The 22,380-nt window shown below is 43.7% G+C and overlaps 1 protein-coding gene across 1 annotated transcript in view; it reads left to right on the top strand.

Moving 5' to 3' along the window:
- Nucleotides 1–18,139: 18,139 nt before the first annotated feature.
- MAMLD1 (mastermind like domain containing 1) overlaps nucleotides 18,140–22,380 on the top strand; it is a 95,030-nt gene continuing 90,789 nt past the window's right edge. The window contains exon 1 of the mRNA XM_050964730.1: nucleotides 18,140–18,353. Within this exon, the coding sequence (XP_050820687.1) occupies nucleotides 18,312–18,353 (42 nt within the window). The 5' untranslated portion in view covers nucleotides 18,140–18,311. The remainder of the gene's footprint in view (nucleotides 18,354–22,380) is intronic.

Consider the following 22,380-nt stretch of genomic DNA (forward strand, 5'->3'; position numbering starts at 1 on the left):
GGGCCGTGCATTTTGTGCCACAGCAAGCCAGCAGAATGTGAGGTACAAAAAGTCGTCTTTTGAGGTTTTATTACTTTTTGCTTTGTGATGACTGGCTTCTAGCCCACACATTTCTTGAATACACAATAGGGAGTTGGGCAAGACTGCAGAAATAAATTTTATTAACACACAACCGCTGCAGCACCAGACAGAATAATCTCCTTTCGTCTCCTCTGGCTGGCAGAGTCCTCTTTGTACCAGGTCAAGTCAATTAGCAGTATAATGTATGACAGGTTTTATTTAAAAAGGGTTTAATTAAAGTTTTGATACAATGCTCATACAAACCAACAATCTGTCTTTTAGGGATATGTATTATCTAGAAATTGATTTTACCTTGAACACTAATTTATAGGCTGTCCCCTTTAATAAGTATAATTCCTTGGGAGATATTAAAAAGTGTAATTCCTTGGGAGATAGTAAAGTCTTCCTGCCGCAAATAATTTAGGTGCTGATTCAGCAAAGCACTTAAATGTCATTGACTTCAGTGGGACTATTCGGGTCCATAAATAAAGCAAGTGCTTAAGTTGTTCTGCTGAATCAGGGCCTCGCTCTGTAAAATATGCCACAATTTCATACACCATTCAATTCTCCCATGTCTTTCTCTAATGCCCAATGCTTTTTTTTTAAATATGTTGCTCATCCTTTTAATATCTAATATGGACAGGCAAAGCTAGGAGCACAGAATTGCACTAGAAATAAATTACTTTTCCCTGGTTATAGTCTCTTCTTAATTCTCACGTGGCAGTAAAATAGTGTAGATTGTTACCTGTTGAGAAAATCTTTCCCAAAATATTGATGGCAATGATCTTTTCTCATTAGACATAAGGGGCCAGGTCCTCAACTGATGTAATGAGCATATCACTGTTGATTTCACTGGAGGTACACTGAGGATGGTTTGCCCCAAGGAGTTTATTTAAGTGTTATGAACACTAGATTTCCTTACTGAAAACTCTCTCTATTACTTAGACACCCCTATGTCCTTTACCAGTTGCTAGCCCGTAAATATGCATTACATATTCACTCTGAGCCTTTCCCTTCCTCCAGCTCCCTTATTCTACATTTCAGGATTATTTATAATTTATCGTTATTATATTTATATGTATTATTTTTTAATTCACATGCTGTATAATTTAGAATGGGAAATGGATGGATAGAAAGGATTTTTATGTAGAAAAGATTCCAGGTGTTTTGTGGCTCTCCCCTGAGTAGTGTGGTTATGTGACATCAAACCCTCTGGAAAATTGACCTGGTAGGGAAGGTAGGCAAATACGGTTCTATAATCAGCTTCGGCTTGAAAAGGAGACACCGCAGACCTTCCATACACACTTGTAATGTATGCGGGAGCCAGGAAAGATAGAACCCTGCCAATGCAGCTGAGATGTGCAGGCTAGAAACACTCCCAGTATTCTGCAGCTGTAAGCAGCTTCTGGAAAAGAATCAGAAGCACCCATTTTATAGCTTATATCTGTGGACTCAGCACAATGGCCTGGAGTTACCAGAACTCTTTAATATATGTCAATTGTCTTTCTGTTGGATCTTTGGGAAAGCTATAGGGTTTTGTTCCAACATTTGCTACCAGATCAAAGCCCCTCACTTTTAAAACTCCAGGATACTTGAACCTTAGGGCCAGAATCTGTTTTGATTTATACCCCATGAGGTTTGCTCATTGGGTTCACCCGCATGCGGTAAATCTAGGCAGAATTTGACTTGTAAAATGCTATAAACTTAACAGAGTCTCATTAACACTGCAACATTCAAATCCGTAAACAGTAGGGAAGGGTGAGCTTATGTTACTTAATGCCAAATCCATTTGAACAGTCTGAAAGTTCAACCCTAATTCAAAGATTATTGGGTCTGCAGTCCACTTAGATGAGCCTGACAGATGGGTCAGATAGGGGGCAGAGAGAGGAAAGACACATTAAAAAAAAACCTGAAAATAAATGGAGCAGACAGCAGAAGGATAAAATAAACCCAACCCAATACAGAGACACTGAAGAAGGGAGCAGAGAAAAATTTGGAGAAATAAATTCAGTGGGGTGGATCCTTGGCAAATGACGTCAGAGGAGTTCTGGCACCAGATGAGGATCTACCCCATTGTATATACTGTATTAAGGGCCTCACTTGTGTCAACCTGGCTTTCTAGGGGGGAGGATGTCTGTCCCTAACATACAGTACTTTAGCGAGAAAAACAGGCTTGTTTGTTTTTCATTGAGTCATTGGACAAGCCCGGGGGGTTGAATGTCAAGACAGAAGGAATTCAAAGATTGAAATGATTTTGTGAACCCAATCTAACTGATTCATAGAACTCTCGAACTCTGTGAGGTTTACATAGGCCTAATACTCAGCCATCTCGCTCACTAAATGCACAGGCTCGGAGCCATAACATGTTTTATAAAAGTCAAAAGAGCCTGTGATTTGTTATGTAAGCCACAGCACACACCAGGGTGAAATAAGGACCAGGTACAGGTGTGTTGTGAGGCACAAGGTGTCAGCTGTGCTCGTAACTGAGGTTACGAGGCTAAGGGAGGTCGGACCCGTGCAATTAAACTGAAATATTTTCACTGATTGGAATTCTCACCAGCCAGTCGAGAGGCATGTTTTTTTACTTGCCATTTTACAAGTATAAGTCTATGTGTGACCATGTTGTTCACCATACACAGGATTAGGAGACAGTCTGAATTAAGGATTCAGCTACATTTTTCCTGGCTTTTTGTGTGTAGAATCTTGTAAACATAAGCACTGAAGAAAAGGGAAGGCCACTGCTAGGTGTAGTGTATATCAAGGCTCTATGCTAGGCAAGTTATGGTTTGATCTTGAAAGGTGCTGAGCACTCTAGCCCTGATCCAGCAAAGCACTTGCTTAAGTGTAAAGTCCCATGGACTTCAAGGAGACTGCTCACCTGGTTAAAATTAAGCACGTGGCTAAACGCTACGCTGGATTTGGGGAAGAGTGCTCACTTCAGCACCTCACAGGATCGAGACCAGAATTTCAAGGCAGACTTAACCCCAGGCCTCCAAGTGAAGGAGCTTAATAATTAACCTTGTCCATTACCCACCCTTTCCTTCCCTCTCCCTCCTCACCCAATTTTAATGAAAATAAGAACTAAATGCATTTGGCCCTTCTATAAGAATCCATTTAATGTCAAAATGGGTCCCACAGAGCTTTTTACCAGATGCTTTCAAGCTCTCTTTCTCAGCCAAAGTAACTATGCAGTATAGAATACAAACAACATTATTGCTGAAAGGGGAAAAAAAAGAGGTAATTATTGGAATGAGAATTAAAGTATTTGTAAATGAGTTAAGCTAGTGTCTATCATCCTCTAACGTTTGGACTGATCTCCCTCTGAAAAAAATGTATTAAGGTCAACACACAAACTTCCTCTGTTTCCTGGAATTCTTACATTTTTTCACTATGAAAACATGATTTGTGTGTGTGTAAATGCAATGAGAGAGGCGGACGGATACAGGCCAGGAGTCCCCCTCCCCCATCCAGTCCTGGGAGAATGCCTAAAGCATGAGCTCAGCTGTTCAGGCTCCATGCGTGGTGTCATATACTTCCACAAGCAAATTCACAGTGACATTAAGAAAAGAAGATATGGGGCCCTCGTCTCCAAAGGGTTCAGAATGTCCACAAGAAAATTCCTAAGTAAACAGGTGTTTATTTGTTGAGTTATCAAACTGATACTCACTGAGAGGGTTGAAATTATGTGTAAAATCCTGGGATTTTCTTTGGTACATGAATAAATTTGTTTTCTCCTATGTTAGCTGCATGATTTGACAATATTCCAGGTATGTCCACATCTCTCTCTCTCTCTCTCTCTCTCTCTCTCTCTCTCTCTCTCACTCACTCACTCACACACACACACTCACAAACACACACACACTCGAAAAAATTAGCTAACTATTAATCAAGTCCTTTAAAAATAAAGAGTTGAAGAAGGCTTGGAAACAAGATCTCAGTACAAAGAATGTCTGCATGATGTGGTATGCTTCTTATAAACAGATTTTCAATGATTTGCATATGGCCACCTAAATATTTAATGTTTTTGCAGTTTAGGAACGCAAGTTTGGAACTATGCTGTATGGACAATCTCTGATCATATTGACATCTGCTGGCTTTGTTGGGCCAACTGGTGATGTGTTTCTTTTACAGTCCAATCCTGAAGCTCCCATGGAGTGGGGAGCACTCATTACTTCTCAGGATCAGGCCCTCAGTTCAGTGATTCCTTGTGGAGATGCTGAGATTACAAAATGTGTTTGAGTTTTTAAAGCTATTATGGTGCTGGAGGTTCATTAAACAAGCTCCAGAAGCCTGAGAATGTTGTTCTCTGACACAAGGTTTCACAGCAGAATTGTGTCAGTTCTCAAGCTGCTTTACAACCCCCTCTTTCTTTCCTCTTCCCCCTTCCCCCCCTCCCCAGCCCGCTATGTACAGGCTCCCAAACTCAGCTAAGCATTTCATGAGTGTGCAGGGCTGAATGCACATTCACAGGAAACAAAACCGTGAGATACTTTCAAAAATGCAGGCGCACAAAACGCCTCTAGACAGCTACGGGCAGGTGCAGAGCTTATGCTTCAAATTATTGTCCATGTTTTAAGCATGGGACGGAGACTTGCTCTGTTGAGACTTTTCTCAAGGACTCCAGTAGAATGTTAACCAAGCCTTAACATTAAAGAAGAGGAGCAGCTCTTCCCAGAGAGGTTGTAACTTTTTCTCTCTCCTCTTCACACTCTTTTGGGCTCATTCATTGCTCTGAGATGCAATAACAAGCCAGCCATTTGTACAGCATTACATTGGCATAATAGAGAGGAGAACCAGGTCCTTGAAGCTAACTCAGAAGCAGGATCTGATGCCTTGCTGCATCTTTTTTTCACTAGGATTGCTACCTTTTGTTCCCCTACAAATGGAATTCCTCCCAAAACATATGCACTGAGCTTCACTATTGTCATGGACACCTGGGTCACGAGTCTTCTCTTGTCACGTGAAAGTGTGAAATAACTGGCATTTATAGAATCTGCCACGCAAAGAGCTCCACTGGCTGATTACAGACTACGAGCCCAGTGGGAGATGAGGGTGGTTGGCACAGGAAGCCCTTAGCACCAGGCAGGATCAGGTCTTAATGACCCAATCCTGACAGGTACTAAGCACTCTAAATTCCCACTGACATCCATGGGAGTTGCAGGGGCTCAAAATCTCTCATATATATGGATCACTTCACTCATCACTCAACAGCAGCCACCTCTGGACTGGAAGACAGTAAGCTCTGAAGAGCAACACTTCACAACCATTCAGTGTCTTCTGCGTCGGTACAGCCAGTCGGCTCCTAGGCAAGACCAAACCTTGGCACGTGTCTTTTTTCTGTTTAAGGTGTTCAGGGCAAAGAGTCATCTCCCTGATCCACCTTCACTGGATGTAACTGAATAGTTTTTGAATCCCTTTATGATGAAAAAATCAGTCACAGGATGAGGAGGGATAACAAGCTAAGTTTTATTATTTCTACCTCTGAACACATCTTGAAAGTGTTCTACAGTTGTTGCATTGATCCTTATCTAAAGCTGCACACAGACATAGGTGCTGGAACTAGGCATGCTGGGGTGCTGCCGCATCCTCTGGTCTGAAGTGATTTTCATTATATCCTGGGTTTGCAGTTTGGTTCAATGGCTCTCAGCACTATACAAATTGTTCCAGCGCCCCTGCACATAGAAGTCCAAAAAGACTCTCCCAAACTGTCTGTCCTTCCTGATGTGCTTCGCTAGTTTGATTTCAAAGGGGACCTGGGCACCCCAGTGATCATCCCTCAGGCAGGTTTCTATTGCTAGGAAGAAAATCTTTCTGATGCTCTCACAGGGGGTTCTGTGCAACCTGAGATAACACCTCCCCCCTTTGCTAGAGGCTTCCTAGGCAGTCCAAGTTCTTCTCACACAAAATCCTTTCCCCACCCCCATTGAGATTGAGCTCACTCTCTGCCTGAGGCCGATCTCCAGTTCACCTCTGCCAATTGTAAAAGATGCCATTGCCTCCAGAACTCGTATTCCTGGTTTCTAGAGTAACATTGGGACGTCGCCAATCCTATCCCCAGCTGTCATTGCAAGGCTGCACCGAGAGGCAGTGTGGTCTAGAGGACAAGGAACCAGATCCCATACTGATGAGCACAGTACAAACAGCTAGACAGACAGACAGGAACTCTTGAGTTCTGATCCCAACTCTGCTACTGAGTCACCTGTTAGACTTAGGAAAATCATGTAACCGCTCTACACTAGAGAAATGTACGCAATTCACTGTTTGGTTCTGCTAGCATGCCAGTAACACAGGATGCGTTAGTTCCCAAATCTCAGCATGCTGCTTGGCTCCCTTTTTAGATTGCATGGGCTACTATACCAATTAGAAATGGACGTGCCCTGCTCAGAATGCACAGCGGTTGGCTGAGCCATGTCATGTGGTGAGCAGATAAGCAGAGATTTATGTTTTTAAGTAACACAGAAAATGCAATTTATCATCTCTAAAAATCGGAGAAATTTATTTCAAGAAATAACGTATTTGGGTCTTACAGCCACAGCATTTACACCACATTATATTTGTCAGACCATACACAGAAGCCAAGCAGCTAATTAGAATGTTGCTCTTCTCGACCTGCAATCACATTCCATTGTGATTGCCCTTACTTCAGCGACCTTGCAACCCCCTTTCCAGAGCTCCAGCAGAAACCTTCCTTGCTGCACAAGGAATGAGAGCTGGACAATCATCTTTGACTCCATCTTGAGAAAAAGTGCAAATTCCAGGGGACTTATGAAAATCAGATTTCTCCCACCACAATTTTACTATCTCCCAAAAGGCCTTTCAAAATTTCAAAACTGCTTCAGGGGAATAACTGATAGTACACATTGCAATCGTGTAGTGCAGCATAAATGTGGATGAGACAACCTTGCTAGCAGGACACCTGTGCTATTGAAATTTACCCTAGTGCAGCCCCACTGATTCGAGCTAACTGTGGGTCCTTTCTCTAGTGCAGACATAGCTTTTATCTCTGTTTTGCCAAATGGAAACAATACCTGCCTCACCAGGGAATTGCAAGGACTAATTAGTTAATATTTGTACAATGTAGAGATAAAGTGCTACATAAATGCTAATAGAACCTACACAAACACACTGTGGTTCTTTGTCCCCCTCTGCTGGGTGGCACATATAAGAGATTTGTAGGCTGCTATTGCCTCTAAGCTAATGGCCCTAGTCCTTTAGTTCAAGCAGTCGAGGCTCATGCTTTTAGATCTAGAGCTCCTAGGTTCTGTCACTGCATATGGCCGGACCAGGGACATCATTGCTTTTAAGTATCAGTATTGCTATTTAAAAGCAAGCTTTGTTATAAACTGAAACTACAGGAGTAACGTTAAGCAGTCAAAAGGGCCAAAATCTGCTCTTAGATCTGGGTTTGCAACACCCACTGAATGTAACAGAAATTCCATTCCCTGTATCTATGTAAGCAGAATTTAGCCTCCTGCAACTCCCCCATTGGTATTAAGCCAGGACGTTACGGCTAAAACTCTTGCTTTTACAAAGAGCGCATCAGGGGCATCTTATTCTCTTTTCAGCCATTACCAGCACTTCTACATTTAGGAAATTTGCCTATGATGTTACTGCAAAATACACTCACTAATATATTTTAGAAAATGGTTATTTTTCTCCTTTTGTGTCATACTCCATGAGTCTTGCTACCATTCTCATTGCTTGGATGCTCCCAGTATTTTCCCCATAGAAAGAGAGGATATGCCTGAATTAATTTAATGGCCAAAATGTTTTGTTGAAATAGCGGTGGCAGACATAACTTTTAGTAGCCAGCTTAAATAGCCCCTTTCACTGTAGCAGTTAACCATTATTGTGGCTGGCAGACGCCTCTGTATTGATTCAGGATCATACAGCTATTAGCGTTGAAGTGGTTTGGGAAGCTGCAGTCCCTCAACCGTCCTGTGAGAGCAAGAAGATCTTGTTGGAGGTTGGGGAACAATTTGCTCCCAACCCCTCGAAAGAGCAAAAGCCATCACTGGAAGCTTACAGATTCATTTCCAAACCAGCTCCCCTAATTGGCATAGCTCCCTTGAAGTCATGGTAGCTATGCTGTTTTATACCAGCTGAGGACCTGGTCCAACATCTCCGGTGCTTGGAAGTCACTTTTTCTTTACCAGTGATCCATAGCTTCAATGCATATAAATAGCTTTTCTCAATTCAAATGTGTAGGAAAACACTACATTGTGGCTTTAAGCCGCAGCCTGTGCGGAGACAGGGCCAGGAGACTCTGCACTGCAACAGGAGTCCCCAGGGCCATCTGGTATCCTAATGGTGCACACCCAAGAACTCTCTCAGCCTGAGTGAAGCATGTTACTTGTATTGTTCTCATCTCTACTGCTCATTGTGGAAGGGGGACAGGGCCAGCAGTGCCTTCACCCAGCCCCTTGCAGGAATCTAGCACAGCCAGAGATGCTACCCACAAACACTAGAAATCTGGCAGTCCCTTCAAAGCCATGTAAAGGGGGGAGATTCTTTGCATCCTCTCCCCCAAACTGTGTCCTCTTCCAGGATCCCTAAATTAACCTTATTTTGCACTAAGTACTGTACAAGAAAAGTGTGGGGGGGGGAATGACAAAATACAAGGAAAAGAAAACGCAACCCTCTTAGTTCTGTCATTTCCTGCTACTGCCAGCCCCGAAGGGTCTGCAGTCTGGTAAATGCAGAACTTATTATGATGTGTAAGTGACTTAGGAAAAGTGAGTATAAAGTGTATATTCCTTTCGAGGCTGCCCAATACTGAGACGAGGAATACACCAAAAAGAAGATGTACAGCAGAATCATTAGATGGTACCATACAATCCCAGGAACCTTGCCATTGAATTTAGACCTTAACTGCTATAGAAGTCTAAGAGTCTTGGTCATAACTGACCAGTGATGGGACACCTTAGGCATGAATGCCCAGAATGGCACAGAAGACTTATTCTGTTGGTTTGTGCCCAGAGCCCATGATCAGACACTAGAAGAGATGGGTAGGTAGCAGTGAGGTCAAGTGACGCATTGGACAATCAGCTGTCTTGGAGAAGGGGGCAGTGAGGAGAGAGACACAGCTCCTGATGTGACATATCTTCACTCAAGTTCCTGTTTTGGAGTTGAGGTCAGAAAAGTGGGCAGCCTGGATCTGGAAGTGTAAAGATGACAGAAAGATGGATGGGGGGATAGGTCAGGGAGGGGAGCTAGGTGGACAAAAGGAAGATCATGTGAATGAATGTTTAGAGGGGCAGAGCAAGGGGTAAGTGAGGGAAGGGCAGTGACAGAGGTGGACACTGGCTGAATGGACACAGTAGACCAAGAGTAAGGAGTGAGAGCAGGGCAAGAGGAGAATGTAGGCGATATTTAAGACCGCAGCCAAGGCGTGCCCAATCAAATATTACTTCTTGGCTCTCAGGAACAAAAAGTTCGTATTCCTGACATATATTTTATTTTTTACAATGCATAACTTAAAAATAATTGATCCATATGACAGAGGTGCTTAAATTCCACCTATTGAGCACAAAGAATCCTGTTTAAGCATCTCATCTGTACCAGGTATTGAAATACCTGGCTCCTGACAGGATTATAGATGGCTGCACCATACACTAAACTTATTCTAAGGATGGAAGAATCTGAAGGAGTTTGAGGTATAAAGAAGCAAAAACTTTTAAAAGAAAACTTGAGATGCTCTGTGAAATATTTTAGTGTTGTTTTCTTTATTTGGAGATGATACCATTTCTCATAACAGTGATGACCTATTAATTTTGTTTCACAACAGAAATGTGGCTATTCTGTCAGTATGCCACAATAAAACCATACTGATACTGTGCTGGCATGTGACCATGACTCGAAAGTCATGTACTGAAAGCAAGTAGAGCTTTACTTTTATTGCCACAGATCTGATGGTAGTGGAGAAAACACACACTTTTCATATTAGACTGGCTGCAGCCGCTAGCAGATGGATGCATATCCCATATGACAGGATATGTTTAGCAGCCCTGGGAAACTAAGATTTGAAATCAATAATTGCTAGTAAATCACTAACTCATGTTGGCAAAATATCTGTGATATTAGAGATCAACCCAAAAGGTGCTCTCCTTTAATAAACAGAAAAGTTGAGGTTTTGTGCACAATTTTGGATTTTCTTGATAAGTGTGTAAAGTGTAATTTCTGCATTTAATTCAAAGAATCTCCCGCAAATGGAAATAAATGTCATGTTTGTTTTATGACTTTAAAGCTTAGGGACAATTCTACCATCAGGTAGTTTATGGATGTTCATGTCATTTACTCTGGGATGCAGAATGCAACTTTGCCTTGTAACTTGTGTGAAAATAGTAATTTGCACTAAAGAAACAAGGCATACTCTAAAGGTGGTGCCAGCTACACTAAGTAGATGAACATACTAGACGTAGAATTGAAATGCCCAGAAAAGGCTGCCCTTTCCCCAAAAGGAGGAAACCATACATATTCCTTTCTTCCAAAAATAGTCAGTATGAAATTAAAGCTGATCTAATGTTTTAACTGATGCAGTTATCCCCAAATGCCTCAGGTAGAGCCTGGTCCAAAACTCATCCAAGAAAATAGGTATCTTTACACTGACTTCGGCTGGCCTCACAATCCATGATCATTGCACATATATACAGACTGCACTGTATAGCAGTGAATATGGCATGTTACTTTTTCCACTAAATCCTTTCGCAGTGTGGCATCTGTGTGTGTGATGCCCTGATCTGAATGATATGTAGGGATATGATTCAATCAAGGCATCACATTACACGGGATACATCATTAACATGGAAAGCTGGCCGCTGTCAACTGTTACAACGTCACCTGGTGTCCTGAGGCCCATTTTCTTGGGCTGGAAGCTGCATTTCTGCCCATTTGGTTCCCGGAAGCTACAGCTACTGACAAATGCAGGACTTCTGCAGAATGTAATGCTTGTAGAAGAGGTGTCTCATGTGGACAGACGTCGCAAATACAGGCTTGTCGAAATTGTGCCTGTGTGTACATTGCCACTTGTGTGTTTCAGGGAAAAGAAGGTTTTATTCAAGGCCTCTAAATGAGGCCAATGGGAAAATGCAGGGACTTTTCGGTCTGTGTTTGTACAGCCCCTAGCACAATGGGGGCCTGGTCCATGACTGGAACTGCTAGGTCCTACAGTAAAACATATAATAAACAATAATAGTGTGAAACCCTTCCGACATGCTGGCCTATGCCTGCACATCCTGCATGACAAAGTCCAAGATCCAGTGTGCACTATGCACCAGCCGAGCCTGACGCATGTATCACAAGTGAAGAGAGAAGGTGTATGTGCACAAGTCAAAACTGGAGAAAGGCCATTCATTAGTCAATGTTTTCAATGTATTTTTGTTGCTAACAACTCAGCCATGAAACATGATGCCGCCATTCATTTGTAACATTTTATTTTTTAATGGAAAATCTTACGAGCTGCAAGAGCATTCTAATTGGGATGGCAATATCTCCTCTACAAAGACATTTAAATCATCTGTCAGTCATAATTCCATCTTTCCATTGAATATTTTGCCTTTGAAGAAGGCATGTAAAGGATTTACTGTTCTTTACAGCCCTGCTACCTAACCTCGGTCATGCCATTGATCTGAACCCAAAACTCCAATGACTTCAGTCAGAGTCCTGGATGTGACATTATTGCAGGTAAGAAGGGAGAAAATAATGCAGGGCCAAACCTGTCAGCCTTTACTCAGGCAAAATTCCATGGACATGAAAAAGAGCTTTTGCCTGTGTGAAGGCAGCACGATTTTGCTTGTGATGAATAGTTTCGGGCAGATTTCTCAAGTTTTGATTGTTGCTTCACATGGGTAAAACTTCCATTGATTTAAATGGAGCCAGGATTTCACTCTATGTAAGCAAGCCTTGGATCACGAAGATGCTGACCCTGCAAACGCATATGCACGTACTTAACTTTAAGCACTTGACTAGTCCTGCTAACTTCCGTGGGAATATTCATGTACTTGATATTAAGCACGTGCTTAAGTATCTGCAGGATCAGATCCCTAACTATGAAAAACAATAGACTGATCTTTTTAAAAAGAATTAAGATTAAAATAGCTCCATTTGGAACAAGTATTTGGCAATCGCCCAGTAATTAACTTGAATTAAATCTATACACATTTTAAGTAGCACACTATATATCATGCATCATTTCACTGAAAATATGCTTTTTGTAAGAAAAGTACTAATGGTCAGTTGCATCAGCGTCTCCTTTTACTCAAAAGCACAGAAGCTCTGGTTAGACCTTTGATGACTAATTCTGTGAAGACAAAATGGCATTCACTTTGATTTATGTAATTCTCTAAACCAGTTTGCATATCCGTTTAAATACATAATACGTCAATCCATTCTTTGATGACTTTACCTGTGCCACTGTTGTGCTGACATTCATGTTAAATAATGATCTACTGAGGAAAAATTGCTTGCATCAACTGTGGTCTTGTTTCGTGTCCAAATCAATGAAGACCATTCTGAAGCCCTTTAAGGAAAAAAAGCCTTTGTTACTGAGCAGTTAATTAAAGCCTTCTATTTTTCCAAATTTAGTGATTCTCAGGAAGATTTGAATCAATATATTAACAATGTCACATTCTTTTCCAGAGTACTTTTAAAAAATTTCTGACTGCAACAAGCATTACTGAGAAAATTAAAACTGTTTATGGATGCAGTTCAGAAAAATAATTCAGCTAATTTTCAAATACCTTCTATGTGATTTAACTAGGGAAAGGGACACCTAACTAAATACAATTAAATCTGAGCTAAGCAAATACAATTCAACGCCTCATTAGCGTGTGGAACTCACTGCCACAAAATATTGTTGAGGCTAAGATCTTAGCAGGTTCCAGACAGGGATTAAAATTTTGTATGCATAAGAAAACCCATCCAGTTATGTTAAGGTAAAAAGATGGACATGGGATATTAGCCCTCATATTTCAGGACATAAACCAGTTACTAACTGCCTTGATTTAGGAAAGAAGCTTCCTAAGCCTCCTCTAAGGGCAGGTTATTCCATAGTTGTTCATTTCAGTGCTCCTTGCACCTTCTTCTGAAGCATCTGCTACTGCTGACTGTCAGGAACAAGATCTCAGATTAGATGGGCCACTGGTGGTCAGACCTAGTATATGGCAATTCCTATGTTCCTGTAAAACCAAACCATCTTTGTTGCTTCAAAACCAATCCTAGTTCTGTTCTTTTGTGTTCTCCTTTCATCTTTCATCATAGGAACAATTTTTCTTCCACAACCCCATTCTTCTTCCTTTAAGCTTCTGTTCATGCCAGACCTTGTAACCATGAGTCTCGTCTATCTTTGCTATGGGGTGGAGATATCTGCGTCCTTGAGTGAGCACCAAGGCATCCTGCCTAATATCCCCTCCTCCCCACACTTTATTCCTCACACTACTACCCAATAAGGCACTGCTTTGTAGCTAGTGTTGGGGGAAACTCAGGAGGCTTGGTTTGCAAGGACTCATGCAAATTTTTTTTCAGTTCTTGTGGTTTCACTCCCCTTGAATTTAGCTTTGAGTTTCAGGTTCCAACAAACACACAACCTCAAAGTGAAATTCAGCTGAAACCACTGAGTTTCACCTGATTTAAGGTCAAAAACATGCAGAACCATCAAACTTCATGTTTTCCTCCTGTTTGATTTCGGAGCACAGAAGTCTGTGAGTCTGTCAGCAAACCTCACCTAAGTTTCCAGTGTGTAAATAAGCCAGGTATATTTTGCTAGTAAAAGCTTCATATTGCTCTAGCTATGACAAACAACCTTCCAGCCACGGACTGGCAAGAGTTCCCTTCAGTCCATCCATGCTGCTGAGAGCACTTGCAATTGCTTTTCAAGACACTTCCCCACACCCTGCTGTGGAGGGATCCCCACCTGCTGGGACCTCCGCTGCCCTTACTGACCTCAGGAACAGCAGAACTAGGCTGGGAACTGAATATGATTCTCCCCAGTGGCAGCGCACAGCACTATCAGTAGTGCTGACCTGGCTTTCACCTTCTTTAATATGCTCAGTTTGCACCTACTTGAGATGTTCGTGTTTTTGGTCTACTACAGCGCTTGGATCCCTCATTTGACAATGCCTGATACTCACACAACTACGCTATACAATCTCTAGACCTGTCCTCAGTTGAATAAGCCAGGCACTTAGTTAGCACAATATTGTAATGTATGTTTATGAACAGTTTTCCTTTAAGACTACGTGAGAGGATATCAGCTTTTCAAAATCTACAGGATAAAGATGGCTGGGTTCAGTTATTTCAAAATGATGAGAAATATGTAGCACATTTCAGTGCACTTCCTCTTTCTTCTAGTTGATTACTATTATTTTTTAAAAAATATATTTATCCTAATTGCACATTTCCCAGACTCCAGGTTTTGAGTCTGACATCTCAGTCTGTCACTACAGAAAGGACTTTGGTTTTGTAAAACAGACTGAATAAGTCCCACGTTCTCCAGAATATCTGGGATAAATATGCTAAAGGAAATATGACAAATAATTGTAAAACTGTGTAAGAAAGAGAGAATCCCTGCTGATCAGAAGTGTGTTTGGTGCCTACCTCAGGAAAACCATCTGTGCAATTGGCACATTTGTTGGCAATCTCAGTAAAAAGACCAAAGACTTAATGGGCCATAGCAACAATCTTGATGCCTCTAGAATTTCCTATCAGAAACAAAACCACCACCGTTTTCCAGAACAAGATTGAGGCACCTTGGTAGGAACTGTCAGCAGTTTGCCTACGATGGACCCAATCAGTGCATAATCAGAGTGTGGAATCCTGCCCCAGCGCAAGTATGTCTACAAGGCAATAGAAGACCCATGGCATAGGAACAGCTGGGCTGGGTCAGCTGACTCAGACTTATGAGGTTCAGGCTGCAGGGCTAAAAATTGTAGTGTAGACGTTAGGGCTTGGATTGGAGCCAGGGCTCTGAGACCCTCCCCCAAATGTCTATACTGCAATTTTTAGACTGAGTCCAATGACCTGGGCAGAGCCTCCCGGAGGATTCAGGAGGCCTGGGGTCTTCGATGCAGGAGGTCTGTCCACTGTGGGTCTTTGGGCACATCGGCGGCAGGTCCCGGAGTGAGTGAAGGACCTGCCACCGAACTGCCGCCAAAGACCTGGAGCGGAGGAAGCCCTTGCCGCTGAATTGCAGCCAAAGACCCGCAGCAGAAGAAGTTCCAGGTCTTTGGCAATGGGTCCTTCACTTGCTCCGGGTGTGTTTGGTGGCACTGAAGGACCCGCCGAAAACTCTCGTGCGGGTCCCTGAAAACTCTCGTGGGAGCCCCTGTGGGGCCCGGGGCCTGGGGCAAATTGCCTCACTTCCCCGCCTTCCCCCCCCCGGGCAGCCCTGGACCTGGGCTCTGAGACTTGGTGCCACAGGTTTTTTCTTGCAGTGCAGACACACCAAGAGAGAAAGTTTTGCTGTAGATTTCAGCATGGCCAGGTTTTCACCAGAGTCTTTAGTTGTCACAGTAATGGATCTAGGACAGGGGTGGCCAAACCGTGGCTTGCGAGCCACATGTGGCTCTTTTACAGTTAAAGTGTAGCTTGCAGAGCCCCTCTGCCCCTCTCCCTCCTGCATTTTCCACCTACCAGACTGGGGGTGGGGGTGAAGCTCGGAGCTTCTGCCCTGCAGTGGGTGGTGGGGCTAAGAGCTGGAGCACCCACGGAAAAAAATGAGCATGTGCTTAGCACCCACTGGCAGTCAGCTCCCCCTCCCCCCCCCCGCCAGCAGCCCTGCTGATCAACTCCTTCGCTCCCACCCAGTGCCTCCCACCTGCCGCAGTCAGCTGTTTTGTGCCAGTAGAAGGCTCGGGGAGGAAGGAGGAGGAATGGGGACGGGGCACGCTCAGGGGAGGGGTGGGGAAGATGCAGGGTAAGGGCAGGAACAGGTGGGAGGGGGTGGGGGTTTAGTGAAGGGGTTGGGGCCTGGGGCGGAGTGGGGGTTGAGCACCCCCCAGACCTGGAGGAAGCCGCCGTCTATGGGGGAGGTTTCAGCAGAAGTGGGGCAGGCGCCTCTGGCAAGGCAGAAGCCCTGACCCCTGTAAGGTGTGCCAGGCTCTCAAACTTCTGAAGATTATCATATGTGGCTTGGGGGGTCAGTATGCTTGATAACCCTGATCTACAACCTTTCACAGTACTACAATTTGTTATTACATTATTTTACTTCTGGTACAATATACAAAATACTACATAATGCTACCATAACTCTCAAAGGTACACAAGACAAGACAACAAAAAGTCTACCAAACTAGTAGGACATTGCCAAACAAAAAGCAATTAAAATAATACAAATAATGCTCAGGAATGTGGGATCATCATGAAGTCTGTTGATGCATCCAGCCCAGAAAACGGGGGGTTTCACCTAAGGAGTGTGAGAGCCTGCTTCATTCAGATGCCACAATCAAACCTTTGAGAGCATTCATCATTATTATTATTATTTGTTTTATAAACTTCCAACTATAAATGTAAAAAAATCAGGGCACTTCTGTCTTCAGTGAAGCCAGGATAATTTCACTGGGACATGGGGTAAATGAGAGCTGAGGATGCTCAGTTATAGAACTATCATAGGATCGAGGCCAGAGTCTGGCTCCTTATATTTATTTGGCCAAAGTAGTTCTTGGGTTTTATTCATAAAACTTTCTTGGTTTTCTTCTTAATTTTAAGAGCAGACCTCTCCTGATGGGTAGAATTTACTACTATTCCTATTTCCAGTAGAAGTGATTAAAAAAAAAAAAGATATCCTCCATTGTTGTTTGCAGTGTTGTAGCTGTGTTGGTCCCAGGATATTAGAGAGACAAAGTGAGTGAAGTAATATCTTTTATTGGACCAACTTCTGGTGGTGAGGGAGCCAAGCTTCGATTTACACAGAGCTCTTCTTCTTGTCTCACTCTTCACAAAAAAGATATTTTATTAGAAATTAAAAATTAAGATGGTATGTAAAAAATGTAGAATAAAATCTTAATATTCACATTGAAAAGGCATGAAGAAAAAGGACAGTCATCGAGTGATGGCCCTCAATATTTTTTTTAATGTTTAATCAATTCACAATCTGGGGAAAGCTCTCTGTAAAGTAACTAACTAGAATACCTCTGGGTGCTTCTCACATGGTGCTACTGTATTTCCACATCTCACCCATTAGGTCAATGAATCAAGAAAAGGGTTTTTTTAGAGTCTCTGAGGTATCAGTACAGGAGTGAACATTATGGTGATTTAGGAAGGTAATGGAATGAGATTATACTCACAATTATTTGTGAACTCGGTATGCTGTCCTATGCTATGCTGAGTAATTTATGCACATTCCAGGAGGAGATCAGAAGAAAATCTCAGCCCCTCAGCTGCAGTGGCTATTTTGTCAAAGTTAATATTCAGAAATCTCACTTTGTGACAAGCATGTTTACAACCATAAGAGAAGCATCCTGATTTTGGGCAGCTCTGTATCTGTATCTAGCTACATGTATACGCAGCTGGCAGTACAGGAGGCAGCTGTACCACTCCTTTACTCCGAACCTGGGTTCACCTATGGGAGGTGAGTTTAACCCTTATTTGAACATTATCCTATTAAATATCTTAGCTGGAATAACAGAAAGAGCCAGGAAATCACCTGTTTTAGGATTACAAATCTTTACAAATCATGCCTTACACGAGCCTTTAACTGATTTGTATCCTTTGAAGAAAAAAGGTAAAGCTCCAGTAACTCCCTGTATATTTGTAAATGACCCTACTTTTTTACCCGGAATGAAATTACACATCCAGGAGAAGGCTATAAAAATGCTAAGCAGCTCTTTGCATGTTCAAGTAGGGTGCATATAGACTGTATAATTATTTGCCTCCATGCACTGAACAAATAATTCCTTGGATGCAGTTTCTAGAGGGGAAAAGAAAGTGACACTTCCCCTTTAAGGCTAGAGGGGTTTGTGTGTTGTGTGAGAGAGAGAGAGTGTGTGTGTCTCCTCCTCTTTGAGTGACACAGCAGTTAGATATGCCTATCAGTAACTTAAACCCCACAAACTCCACCTTCTAAGTGAGGAAGCTGTGGGTTGATGGAAATGTAGTGAGCAGATTGAGACAGACACTGAATCATTAGCAAACTGCAATGCCAGGATGAACTTGTCTGGAACCTAAAAGGAGAAAACAATCTTAGAGTATTTTGCTTTGCGTGGTTTTGTTCAATACAGCCAAAGTGGATCTAACAGCTGGTTGATCACCAGTCCAAGATGCTTCTGGTTTCCCAGCGGGTCATGGAGCCACATATTCCAGTAAGTAGCATGTGGAATTGATATGAACCGGAAAAGTTGTAGTTGATTTAAAGGGGCTTAATTCGTATCCGAATACTTGCCTGCCCAGGTTTAGTGCAGTTTATAATGTGAGCGCCTGGGAGCCTGGGATTGTAAAGTTCTCAGGCGTGGTCCCTGGAAGTACCCACCTTGTGCTTGTTTTATTCTGCTAGTTTATATTTGTCAAACCACGGCTGGGGCTTTAACAATTTATAAAGAAACCGGGTAAGTTGGTGAGAAGACTGACCCCTCCATTCTGATAAACTGGTGTCAGTCTGGAAGGGGGTCTAAAATGGTGCTGAATCAAGGGGATCCCTTCGATTGTCTGCTTTAAAAAAAAGAAAGAAAAGAAAGTGGGACAGGCTGGTGTGTGGCAGGAGAGATTTGAAACTCCGGGAGCTTTGCTTCAAGGAATTAGACAAAGTGCAGCCTCTGTGTCTGGGTGGGAAGCAGCTGCCTGGCAAAGGGCGAGAAGCCTGCAACACTTTCCTCCCCTTTCTGTCTCGGATCGGTCGGTTCAGTCAGAGAACGTCTCCTAGGTCGCGGGATAGTTTTATTTCTTAGAAAAACTCACCGTGTTGGTTTGTTCATGATCTGAGAAACACACACGATCCTCCTGCTCCCTGCTAGCACCAGCAAAGAGGCAGAGTACAAATGCAGATAGGAATGTCTCTGGCTGCTGCCTGCACCCTGGCACGGGGCTGAGATGATTAATGCAAAAGGTACTTTATTATTAATTATTATATTTCATCATGAAATGTGTCTCGAAATCCGTCCGGAAAGGAAGTAGCTGCTGCCTGTTTTTTTATTCTAGATTAAATGCTGACTGCACAGAGACTAATAGGATTAGAAACCTGCCAATACACTCAGCCCTTGGAGCTGTAGTATCCCTGTGTAAACAGAGCAGTACAGGAAGGCTTGCTTTAGTCTAATTACTGGGGGCTTTTGATTTAAACTTAGATCAAACAGACATGGACGAATAAAACCCACCCATTTAAGGGGACTCTCCAGCAAGGTGTCACACACAGGATGAGGGGTGCTAGGGGTGTGTTTGTATTCTGTTGGCAGAAAAGTCTGTGCTTATTTTTGGAGTGTAAAGTGCACACTTTGCAGGCAGGATTTGAACAAAAGACCCAACTGAAAGCATCAGGAGCCCTTTAGTTATTCCTTCCGAGAGTTTGCAGCACAAATTCGAACCCCCTTCAATACTGAGCGGTGTGTGTGTGTAAACAGGAGTGACCCCGGAGTGAGGCGAGAAGGTGCAAATTGAGTGTGTGAGACTGGATCGGAGACGGGGGCTGTTTTTAAAATAAAATGCCTGCTGACTCACGTTTTTAAACTGTTTTGGTTTCTCATCCTGTGATTAAGAGCCACGTTGAAGGCAGTCGCAGGGTAAACAACCAGCTCGCTGTCTCGCTTCCCTGTCTCTCCTGTAACCTGCAGCCCTGTGATGTGGTATCCTTCCTCCCTTCGCTTTCCTTTGACCCCCCACCCTAAATTATCTCCCCGCGTCCTGCGGCTCGGACCCCTTTGGCAGTTGCTGAGGGGGGCGTGTTGGTTTGGGTGCTGTTTGGCTTCTGCTCCTTGCCAGGTCTCCTGACCCCGGGGTGCAGTGGGGTAGGGCTGGGGGCATTGCAGCCTCTTTTTGTTAGGGGGGTGGCGGGAGTTTGTAACCAGGGGACTTGAAGATTTCCCGGGGGGTGGGGAACGGTAGTTTCCCTGGAAGAAATCGGGCTTTAGTTTCCTTTCAGGCCGTTTTCCCCTGTTCCTGGAACAATAAATTAAAAAGCGGCTTTTGTTTTCCACGAGGCTAGCAGCCGAGCAAAGGGAGGGACTAGTGCAGCGAGCCGCTTCTGCAGCGAGCCGAGCGTTTGTAACTGGAGATTTATAGGTTGCAGGAAAGCCTGGGACGCCCAATCGCTGTCTAACATGATCAGGGCTCTAATTCCCTCTTTGCAATTTGCAGGCTCCCGTCACCACTTTGCATCTTCCCGTCTCAAACAGATTAGCCCTCCAGGCACCCGGGTGGCTCCGCGGGGAGTCTCTGCATCGCTGCTGGACAAGGAGCCGCCCTCTCTCCCACAGTGGTGGCGGGCGGGGGTGACCTCTAAAATGACCCCCTCCTCCCTCTCCCTGTCGTGCTTCCCCAGCCTGCGAGCTGCAAATGTGGAGATTAAGTGTGTCTGGTCCCTTCCCCGGTGCCTGGAGAAATCCCCGGCGTGCATGCCAGAGCGTGCGTGGTGCAGGGGGCGCCTTCCTGGCATGTGGAGCAGCTAAGGACCCGTGCAGAGCAGCAGCGGCGACTCCAGAGCTTCGTGTCACCCCCCTAGTGTGGACTCCTGGTCTCCTTCCTTCCTGCTGCGGATTGCGACACCAGGGCCTGGGATGATTTAGTTGGGAATTGGTCCTGCTTTGAGCAGGGGGTTGGACTAGATGATCTCCTGAGGTCCCTTCCAACCCTGATAGTCTATGATTCTGTCCCCCTTCCAGGAGGTGGCATTTCTTTTGGGCAGCCACCTCCCAGCTGTAAGCTGAAACGCCCCTGAGCTTTCCAGCACTCTGGGGAAAGCTGGGGGTTAAATTGAGCAACTGGAGGAAATATTTCACCTATTATATAATGTTTGTGTTTAGCCCCTAATCCCTGGTTAATTCCTGAGGCCTGTCTATCTCAGAGGTCGATTGCTTGGAGAAAGGAGAGAAACTGACCCCTATTGCCTGGGGGGGACCTGAATGAGTGTATTACCTATTGCAGCCAGAAGTGAGACCCCTCCACCCCACAAAAATCAATTTATCTCAATATGGGAATTCTTCCTCCCCTCCCGCCCCTCCCCCGTTAGCTTGCTAGGAGGAAATGGAGGCAAAAACCATTCCCAGGTGCCTTTCCCCTTCCCTGGTTTTAGCCCAGGCTGAGAGGAAGGCTAGCGTGTCCACACACAAAGCTGACACTGGGAAATAATAAGCCAAGTGTAGAACGCCGGCTCTCCCCGCCTTCCCCTCCTTTGTTGCTTCCCTTCTGGAGCAAGATTATTGGAAAATAAAGCTGCTGATGTGAGAGATGGAACATATGGTGCCTCCATAAGAGAGGGAGCTGAAATGGCCTTGAACCTGCCCGACTGACCAGCTGTTTGCTGCCAGCAAGAGCAGCTAATCAGCTCTTCCCCTTAAAGAAACATCTCTCTTTTCTCTAGGTGCTCATAGTTTGCATACTAAATAGCATATTCTCAACAGGGGGAAAAGTAATGGTCTCACATATTGCTTTACTAGTTATTGGCATGCTCCCCAGCCCAACACGCCCACACACTGAGCAGGAGAATATATTTTCTTATACATTTATGTAAGAAAGCTGATTACAAGTATAATATTAGGGGTGGGAGGCACTAATACTGCGATGGGAGATGCCAGATGCTTGCAAGACAAACATATGTGTTTTGTATAAGAGACGCTCAGATGAAAGGCTGGTTGAACACATATACATACAGGCTTCTAAGTCAAAGGCAGGCAAGAGTAGTTTGAATAAGTTACTCTATGGTCTTAAATAACCATAATCTCCCTGTTCTGGCAGTGACCATTTTCAGTTGTCTTTCTGTGCCATATGTTTGGAAGGGCACAAGAACGCAATTTGGGAAAGATGTGTCTGGCTGGAGGGAGGAGGTGGGTTGAGGGAGACAGATAGAAGGAAATTCCATGTTAGGAAACCATTAGCAGAGGGTGACTTCTAATGTTTTCCTGCCACTGACGTTGACAGTGACACAGATGTGTGGGTTGAAACAGGAACGTCACTGAGTTTTTAAACTCAACCAGGAAATAGTCTGTTGCTGAGGGATGAAAAACAAATACTATGTATCCTAAAGCAGCTGATATGCAGTTAACAGCTCCTCTCTCCAGTGAGTGAAAAGCTATTTAATGGTTATCGCTGAGCAGCCCAAAGCAAATCTTGTTCTTTTCTTACTGGGTTTCTGATTACAAAAAATAGAATTTAAAAACCCTTGCAACTAATAATTCAAACTCA

The sequence above is a fragment of the Gopherus flavomarginatus genome, chromosome 8 (assembly GCF_025201925.1).
Source record: "Gopherus flavomarginatus isolate rGopFla2 chromosome 8, rGopFla2.mat.asm, whole genome shotgun sequence".
NCBI lineage: Eukaryota > Metazoa > Chordata > Testudines > Testudinidae > Gopherus > Gopherus flavomarginatus.